Source organism: Brachyhypopomus gauderio, chromosome 17, assembly GCF_052324685.1.
Source record: "Brachyhypopomus gauderio isolate BG-103 chromosome 17, BGAUD_0.2, whole genome shotgun sequence".
Lineage (NCBI taxonomy): Eukaryota > Metazoa > Chordata > Actinopteri > Gymnotiformes > Hypopomidae > Brachyhypopomus > Brachyhypopomus gauderio.
The window spans coordinates 17,775,925-17,785,017 of record NC_135227.1 but is presented as its reverse complement, the minus strand read 5'-3'; the positions used below and the strand labels follow the sequence as shown (position 1 = coordinate 17,785,017).

The 9,093-nt window shown below is 44.3% G+C and overlaps 1 protein-coding gene across 4 annotated transcripts; it reads right to left on the bottom strand.

Moving 5' to 3' along the window:
• Positions 1 to 699: 699 nt before the first annotated feature.
• On the bottom strand, positions 700 to 9,001 carry znf365 (zinc finger protein 365). 4 transcript variants are annotated; one of them, XM_076978850.1, is made up of 5 exons: positions 8,890 to 9,001; positions 6,998 to 7,731; positions 6,297 to 6,468; positions 5,583 to 5,629; positions 700 to 5,203 (listed from the first exon to the last, which is right to left on the bottom strand). In XM_076978850.1, the coding sequence occupies exons 2-5, from the start codon at positions 7,717 to 7,719 to the stop codon at positions 5,065 to 5,067; spliced, it is 1,080 nt and encodes a 359-aa protein (XP_076834965.1). In that variant the 5' UTR covers positions 7,720 to 7,731; positions 8,890 to 9,001; the 3' UTR covers positions 700 to 5,064. The 4 variants fall into 4 exon arrangements, with proteins under 4 accessions (XP_076834965.1, XP_076834964.1, XP_076834963.1 ...); XM_076978849.1 differs by lacking the exon at positions 8,890 to 9,001 and adding an exon at positions 7,995 to 8,857; XM_076978848.1 differs by lacking the exon at positions 8,890 to 9,001 and adding an exon at positions 8,444 to 8,857.
• Positions 9,002 to 9,093: the final 92 nt, after the last annotated feature.

The window sequence follows — 9,093 nt, the reverse complement described above, 5'->3', positions numbered from 1 at the left end:
CCGGCCCACCTCTGATCTTCAAGAGGCCCGCACAGACGTAGGCAGAAAGCACCGCAGCTCTGAAGTCCTTCCACGGGAAAAAAAAAAATCAAAACGCAAACCCCAGCCTGTTGCCCCTTTCAGCCAGTGCCAAATATAGCTCCTCACTCTCAGCGTTCCTGACCAGGCTCTTTCTCTCTCTCTAGATGTTCCTCTCACATCTTCACTTGTGTAATGAGGAGCAGGGGCCTCTCTGGTCTGCCCAGTTAATGTAGGTGCCCTCTGTGACGTATCGTTTCTGGCTCAGGGCTTCGTCTCTGAACAAGCGTGCTACCTGAGCTGGGGGCCCGTCCCTGCCTGGTCTGGATGGGGAAACAAAGCTTGTTCGAGTGGCGCTGCTCCAGCCGGGCGTCCTGGGTGCACCATACCGCTAAACAGTCCTGCTGCTCTTTGGATGTGGGGAGGAATTATCAGGCCTCTTCCCAGTTTAGGGGAAAGAAAAAGGCGGAGAATGCATGTGGACCGGCGCCATTTTCTGAAAGTCAGTAGGCTCAGAAACACTTGACATCTCTTATACTCGTAGAACCAGTTTTATCTGTTGCCCCATCGTGTCTATGAACCCCCACCCCCCCCCCCCCCCAAAATGGCTTTTATACGTGCCATAAAGGATACACAGGTGAAAGGAGGGTTACTGTGAGTGATGAATCAACTGAGTATTTCATTTGGACTTTTATTGCTTTGTGAACAACTGACTGGCACATACATGTATTGATCACTAGGCAGATAATTTTACATGACAAAATGAAGAATAAATCAACATAATGAATATGAGAATATGAGTGAGCGGAGTCCAATTTAGGCGTAACAATGTCACAGCGGGTTTTAAGTCCTTTTATTCAAGCTGTGCAGTGGTGACAAACATATCCAGTTACCAAAGACTCTTATTGTTGGTCATACTTCCCTATGGCATGACCTTCTTCCTTCTTGTATCTTAAAATAAGCACCACCATCATCATCATATTCATTGTAAGTCATCTGCTAATCTTAATGAAGTAGGATAAAGATTATGAATCCTTCATATCCTTTTATAACACATTGACATAATTTTTGGAACTTTTAACTATACAGAGAATGTTACAATATTGTGCAAATGTAGTCTGCAAATACCTAAAATAAAAATAACAGCAATAGTAAAAGTGTATATACTATCTATCAATACATCATAAAGAGGAACATAAAGGTATCCAAATCAGAAATGTATCCAGTATATGACCAATAGTGCCCTCTAGTGGAAATCGTGTTATTTAAATAAAACCATAGAATCGAAAATTCAGCTGTTATTTTGAAAAAAAAGAAAGGGAGTCGAATTATTTATTTTCCAATTAATGTATGGGATAAAGCAACGTGAATCTCTTAAAAGAGAGCGGGACGCAGCACGCTGCACGCTTTTAATAAACCTATTTTAAACAGTGCACTCTTCTTAAGAGCACGTGTGCGCGTGCATTTGTGAAGAAAGAGCCATAACGAGTCAACATTTTAATAACAATAATAATTACATTTTTATTCATCAGAAGGTCACAGACAGCAGCACAGACCCAGAGACCTCCGCGCGCTGCCAGGATTCCAAGATTCCAAGAGACGCGCTGCCAGGACAACGAGATTCCAAGAGGAAGTTACGGACAAGTCGGGCACGTGACAAAGCGTGACGTCTGAAAGCAGCATGGCCCACTCGAGTCACGCCAGGTACCACCGCGTACAGCGGACCATGTTAAACAAGAATCTGTACAACAATCTTCTCCTCTTCCATCTTTCTGATTGTCCTTCATTTCTTATACTTGTACAATTGTCCTCACGAAAAAATATACTTCCATATTGCACCTGTTACATCTACGACATGCTCACGCACGACACTGACGGGTAGGGCTGCCACGTCCCCAGCAGCTCGGACAGCTGTGTGTCTGCTGTTTCTGGACCGGTCCCAGAACAGAGCTCAAACTCCGCGAGCTGCCCGGAAACACGACGTAGCCACCGCAGACAGAAGCAAACTTTGATCACAGTGTAGAGCCCATAGACGGGTAGCTGATAGTTAACGACTACATCACAAATATCACACACCTACTGACAACAGTGTCCATTCAGTACGTCCTCTGTTAGCGTATGAGCGTCGGTGCGGGAAGATGTCGCCTTCATAACGGACTAAAGAGGGTCTTTGTATCGGACGATTGCTTTGGGATTCTGCTTCTGTATGTGTGTTTGCAGTATTTTCTTTTCTGTCAGTGTTATCTACTGTGTCTCCACATTCCAATTATAATGAGCGAATCCTTAACCTACATTCTCACATTACATTACTGTTTAATGTACTGATACATTAGTATTATTGGCAGAGATCTCTATCAAAGCCTCAGGCTAGGATATCATTTCCTTCATTCTATTGTAAACTCAGACAGGCTGCACAAAAGTATAATAAAATAATAATCATAATGTGCATTACTTTTCATGTTTGTTTCTATAATATAGTGTGAAAGATCCCATTTTATACACAGCATATAGCAACACGGTCTGCTATATCACAATGAGACATCAGGTTATGATGACTGGGTGCACTGACTGAATCTCAGAGTGTGACGATCTCAGATTTGTTACCACTGAACATTTTGACTAATCACAATACAAATGTATCGTAGCGCTGATGGGCTAATCACAAATCCCACATCTTACAAACTCAGCCCCAATGTTCAAAACATTGTACATACAATTGTGCAGTCTCAGTCTAGATTACATGAAAATTTGAGTCAGAGATTTTTGCAACTGTACCTCCAACTACGCCATGTAACAACAATTGTTCTTGCTTAATGCCAAATATAAATTACTAATAATCATCAAAACAGATCAAGCATGCAAGAGTTATCAACTGATAGCCTGGAAAAAAGACAGAAATGTTCACCATCAATTTGATGACACCTTGACACTGTTCTTAAATATATATAAGTATTCATTTTTACTTTTTAACAAAATAAGAACATGTTCACAATAAATATGGTGCAAAACCATTTAATACTTTGGAAAACACCAGAACTCAACATCCATTTTAAATCTGAAAGCTGAGCTTGAACATTTGAACTGGAATCGCAGGCTAACTACATAATCTTTATGACTGCTACAATAATGTCCAGAATGGATATTAAGACAAGAAGTGCTATTGCTCTAGCTGATCTCTGAGGGGTTTATGTTTGAAACTTAACTCAAACTCTCATGTAAGAGTACTCATAAGACAAAGGGAGTTGAGTCCTGCTGAATCATAACTAAACAACCCATACAAACCTTCTTCTGCTAATGTGAAAAGCCTGTTGAGATAATATTGCCAGTCAAAGATACACTACAGGCCAAATGTCTGGAAGTGAACGATGCTTGCGGAGAATAACAGGACTGAACTTTACTGTTGCACACGGCAGCCATCCAAAACACCCTTTACCATTTGTACTAGAGCGCCAGGAAAGAACAGAGATGTGGAGTAGGGAAGACTCAGGTTCCAGCAGTCACCTGATCCCTCCCTAATCCAGCCAATAACGTACTGTGAAAAGGTCATCCTATCAGACACAGAGAACTTTTTGAAGTACTCCCAAAAGATCCCAGCAAGCAGACCAACAGAAACACCTTAAAGGAGGCCTAGAATATGGCAAGCTGTAATTAAAGCTCAAGGAGGATATTTTAATGAATACAAAAGGCAAAACAAATTAGGATGGTTCAAACGTAATCAAATTGTGATTTCAATAACAAATTGAATCCCTTCAGAACCCCCATAATACTGAATGCTATCCCTTTCATAATGGTTTGAGTTGGTTTTTGTTTTGTTTTTTTTTATGCTGTTTTCAAAATTTTGGCCTTTTGTGCATTTGCCCCTCTTAAACTGTAACATCAGATCAGGAAAGTTACTATTAAAAGGCATTTCACAAAACTACTCACTACACTGTTAGGGTCATGGGTTAGGACTACACGATATCTACCTTGGTTATCACCATCATTCTACTGTGCTTTGCATTATTCATACTACATAAAGTTGGAATATGTAAATATACTCTTTTCCTCCTTTTCTAAGGATTGTAATTGTGTTTTGATCATTGAAAGCTAGATAGATTAACTTTAATCTTTCGTGGGATCAAGGGGATCTATTTGATCAAACCAGCAAAAATTTTGGTCAAAGTAACGCAGGTTTTTTAAATCCTCTCCAAGACACACTGCAAAATACAGCCATCCAATCTCAATGTAGTGTTTTGTCTATTTCGTGTGTATATATCCTCGGGCAGTAGCACCTCTAGGCTATAGGTTGTAGGTTATGTGCATTAATGCATTCAGAGATTCTCTCAAACATTCATAATGAGCAACAGCACCTACAAAGTAAACACCAGTGACCCAAGAACAAACAATACTGGAATATTAGTGTTTTTCCCCAAGAAAACATTTTTCTACTAACATATAACACAAACTAACTGCAAGCTCAAAATACTACAAAATCTGACCGAGCCACAACAGAATTTCTTTAAAGTATTCATATATTATACAGTACATTCATACTGCACAATCGGAGTACTGGTGAGACACACAGCATTCAGTTCTCTTAAGATTAGAACCACTTAGCGTGTTTCTTTAGCATGTAAACCACTAAGCTAGGTAGCTATCTGTGAATATAAAGGGCAGTTTTACCATATATCCTTAATATTACCAGTCTTCTTTCAACTTCATAGCACTCAACATATGGTATGTACCGGCACTGCACAGAGAGAGGTTACTCAGCATCACAACAATAAGGTGCCGTGGATGTACACGCCGGGCCCAGTGGAAGCCTCGGCCGAACACTATTCCACACAGAGAGGGTGAAGAGAGACAGAAGAGCTGCTGTCACACATTACCCACAACACAATCTCTCAAAGAGGGGTGTCCCTGTCAAATGTTACTTCAGGAATGTTGCTTTTGGTTTTATTTATTTTTTTATCCTGTTTTGTCCATATATTAGCCTAAAATATAATTTTGCTAAGCTACATTTTTTTTTTACGTACACAGTACATTCAGTGCAGAGCTGAGGCTGTATTAAACCTCGTAGCCGTCGGATCTCCTGCGCTGGAGCCAGACGTGGTGGCCCTCTCTGCTCCCAGGGCTCCGAGCCGGCCTCCACCCAGACGGAGGCCCCTGCTCCTCCTCATCGTGGACCAGCTGCTCTCCTGTGGACCTACATTCAAACAGAGCAAGCTAGCAAGCGGCTCCTTAAACATCTAGGATCACCAAACATGACTCTCCATCCAATCCTAAAGCCCAAACCGCGGCACATAATCCAACCATGCAACTGAGAATAACGCAATCAATGATGGGAGATCATTATTTATCAACCACAGTAAATCTTCTACCAAACGGTTCTCTTACTCTAGCCTTGTGTGATTCTAATAAATATGCAAAAAGGCAAAGTGAGTCTACAATAGAGTCTGCAGGCCAATAGGGAAAACCAGTCAACATCTGGATTCAAATCTGGAATCAAAATCCAACATACAAGTGGCAACAATTAGTTTGCAAACTGAACATTTCAATATCAGTGTAAAGAATCCACGAGGTACCTGTGTTTGGTTATTCTTTGGGGACCAAACTCAGTTGAACGAGGTGTCTGAAAAAGACAGAAATGCACCATTCGTAACATCTTCCTCTACAGCATGCACTGTATGCTTAACCTGAGTTACCGTGCTCTACCTGTAACGAGCTGTCGTACAGGTGTGCAGTAGTGCTCTGGTTACCGTGTTCTACTTATAACGAGCTGTTATACAGGTGTGCAGTAGTGTTCTGGTCAGTGTTCTAGTTCTAAGGTGGTGGAGTGTAGGGTGAGTTGTGCAGGACTGCTCTGGACAGTGTTCTAGTTCTAAGGTGGTGGAGTGTAGGGTGAGTTGTGCAGGAGTGGTCTGGACAGTGTTCTAGTTCTAAGGTGGTGGAGTGTAGGGTGAGTTGTGCAGGAGTGCTCTGGTCAGTGTGTTTTAGTTCTAAGGTGGTGGAGTGTAGAGTGAGTTGTGCAGGAGTGCTTTGGTCAGTGTGTTCTAGTTCTAAGGTGGTGGAGTGAAGAGTGAGTTGTGCAGGAGTGCTTTGGTCAGTGTGTTCTAGTTCTAAGGTGGTGGAGTGTAGGGTGAGTTGTGCAGTAGTGCTCTGGTCAGTGTGTTCTAGTTCTAAGGTGGTGGAGTGTAGAGTGAGTTGTGCGGGAGTGCTCTGGTCAGTGTGTTCTAGTTCTAAGGTGGTGGAGTGTAGAGAGAGTTGTGTGGGAGTGCTCTGGTTCTGGGCTGGCATACGGGGTGAGCTGGGCAGTAGTGCTGGTGGGGGGTGCACTGGTAGTACTCCAGCAGTCTCTCGGCCAGTGCGATCCTGCGCAGGAGGTTCTCGATGAACCGGCGTAAACGGACCTTCCCGCACATCTCGTGATGCGCTGCGGCCTCCAGAAATTTCTGAATGGTTTTCACTTCCCTAAAACGAGTGCAAACTGTGATTACCTGGTGGGACAAACCTTTCCTCAGTCTCTGCATTACCTTTTTTGTAAATCAATGTTTGTTGTTCAATCATGAGAACCATGCATCTGAAATTTGATACAGTAGGCCTCTTCATATGAATGGCTTCATATGTATCATCTCAAGACAAAGGATTCAGTTTGTGGATTAAAATGTGATCTTGTATAACCACAAGCATAAAGCAGGAAATTACATCGTATTTTTTTTCTTTCAAGAATTATAAATGAGCATCTTAATGTATTCAGTGAAAATGAAATTATTAATTATCTTTTGGAATTTAAAATGAACTAAAACTAAACTTTTAATGAAAAAATAATACAAATGACAAGTAACTCAACAATTGTTCACTATATAAAAAAACCCAACACAAACAAACAATAAACACCAACAAAAAGCCGTTTTAACAGTAGCGCAGTGATTGCTGCGAGGCGTAGCGGTTTGGAGGCGGCCGGGCCGGGATTAGGCGACGTGTCGCGGGAGTGACTCACTGTTCCCGCCTCTCCAGCTCGTGCTCGGAGACGGTGAGCTGCTGCCGCAGCGTGGCGATGACCATCACGGCGGCGTCCACCTGCCTGCTGAGGGCCCTCTCGCGCTCCAGCACCTCCTGCCTCTCCTGGGCCAGGTGGTGCCAGTGAGCGCGCTCGCACAGGAGCGCCGTGTCCGTCTGAGCCAGCGCCGAGCTGAGGCGGAGCAACCGGCGCTCCATACTGCTGTTGGCCATCCTCATCATGCCCTCCAGCCTCTGCCCGACGGAGGCCACCGGGGAGAGGAGCCGGCCGCCCGAGGGAGCCGCCCCGCCGCTCGGGGTCGGGCTCTCCTCCGGGGACTGCGGCCGGTCCAGGTGCTCGTCGGCAGGTCTGTCGGCTGGTGGTGGTGGTGGTGGTGCTGGTGGGGGCTCCGAGCTGAACGGCAGCGCGTGCTCCCCTCTCCCGGACACGTGAGCGTCCAAGCACGCGTCCGAGCACACGTCTTTCGCCGTCTGGGTCTCGGAATGTGAGCGACCCCTGCTGGCCAGGAGGCTTAGGTCATGCCCAGCCGGGGACGCGTGGCTGTACTCCAGGTGTGCCCGCAGTGCTGCCAGGCTGTGGAAGCCCTCACGCTCACTGCACCGGGGGCACCGGAACTGGAGCTGGGCCGAGACGCCCGCGCCACACGCCTGGCCGTTCTCCACAAACAACGTCGTGTTGCGGGTGCACAACTTCTGCTGCATGTCAAAGAGAACCTGACAACAAAACATCCCCCATTAAAGTTCAATACATCTCTGACTGCCAGGTCATTCCCTAGCTGTGGATAACTGACCCCTTTGTTACAGGGTCAAAGCTCAACGTCTCAGGGACAAACTCTAGTCTCATTTTTAGTAACTCTTCTTTTGTAAAAGTCATGGGCTCATCCATTGACTTCCATTAAATGTCATTAATATTAACTCATTCCTAGGCCTAATTTGCAGGAGTGAGAACGCAGCAGCAGTAGTCATGGTTTGCATACCTGAATTTGGGTGGAATAGAAATCACAACAGCTAGGTCAGCTCTGACAGGATAATGCGCGTACATGCAACGGTTTCATACCACCGTTTACCTCACCGAATCTAAATAGCCGGATGGTAATTGTAGCAATTAAATAGTTGCAGGATTAAAACAGATTAGTGTTGACACTTTGACAAACCAGAGTTGCGAATGACGTAACGTTAGACCTGTCGTACAACGCTGCTTCAAATTAAACCAGCGTGTGCTAGCTGCTCATACACAAGCCTCTGACCAACACACACACACACATGCATGCATGACAACATCTGCTTGGCTTGTGACATAAAAGGAGAGGAGTTCGTTATGGAGAGATGAAGTCAAAGCGGGTGGCGCAACCAGAGTCACCTTTACGTTATCTGGGCCACCTACACACCCCCATAACGTCGGCTGCCCCCTAGTTCACAACCCTACCTGCGCGAACCTGGTTCCGTGCGGATAACGTCCGGTCCGGTTCTCCTAGTAATTAGCTACAGGGTCGGGTACCTCTTTTCAAATGACGGTCATTCGTGTGATCGATTCTTACTCACTAAACGTCTTATCATCTGGCGGTATAAGCCCGGTCCAGCTGCCGTGACATGTGATGACCACATTTATGCTGCTCTCGGTACCAGTGACATAACGGTGGATGTCACGAACATCTGCTGAAAATGACGCTACTGGACGGCGTTCACAAGCAGTCTCGGGAATAAATACAGTGCTAAGCGCTTTTGGTAGTTGCAGTCATAATCATTTTAAGTGGCGAAATTAACCAGCTAAAGCGATCTGATTTAAATGAGTGAAAATCCATTAGTATGCAGAGTGCGACAGACAATCGGTTTGATCCATTCGATGACAGACGGGAAGTAAAAAATATATACCTCGTTAATTGAAGCGTTTTATACAGTGATGTTAACTTAAATTATATAAATTATTTTCAAAATGTTGTCGGTCAAACACATTTCATTTGTAAATGTGATAATGGTGTGTTCGGCAGCTTTGTTAATATACAGCAAATTTAAACATGGTACAATCCAATGGTTGTTTAGGCAACGGAGAGATTTGAACGCACGCCATTGGCTGAA

Bases quoted from the DNA above. Each gene is read 5' to 3' on its own strand.
- znf365 (XM_076978847.1), bottom strand. From the start codon at position 8,622: ATGTGGTCATCACATGTCACGGCAGCTGGACCGGGCTTATACCGCCAG. The intron at 7,732-8,559 runs GTGAGTAAGAAT...TTTTGTTGTCAG, and splicing joins GCCAGATGATAAGACGTTTA to GTTCTCTTTGACATGCAGCA. The intron at 5,630-6,296 runs GTATGCCAGCCC...TGTCTTTTTCAG, and splicing joins ACTACTGCCCAGCTCACCCC to ACACCTCGTTCAACTGAGTT.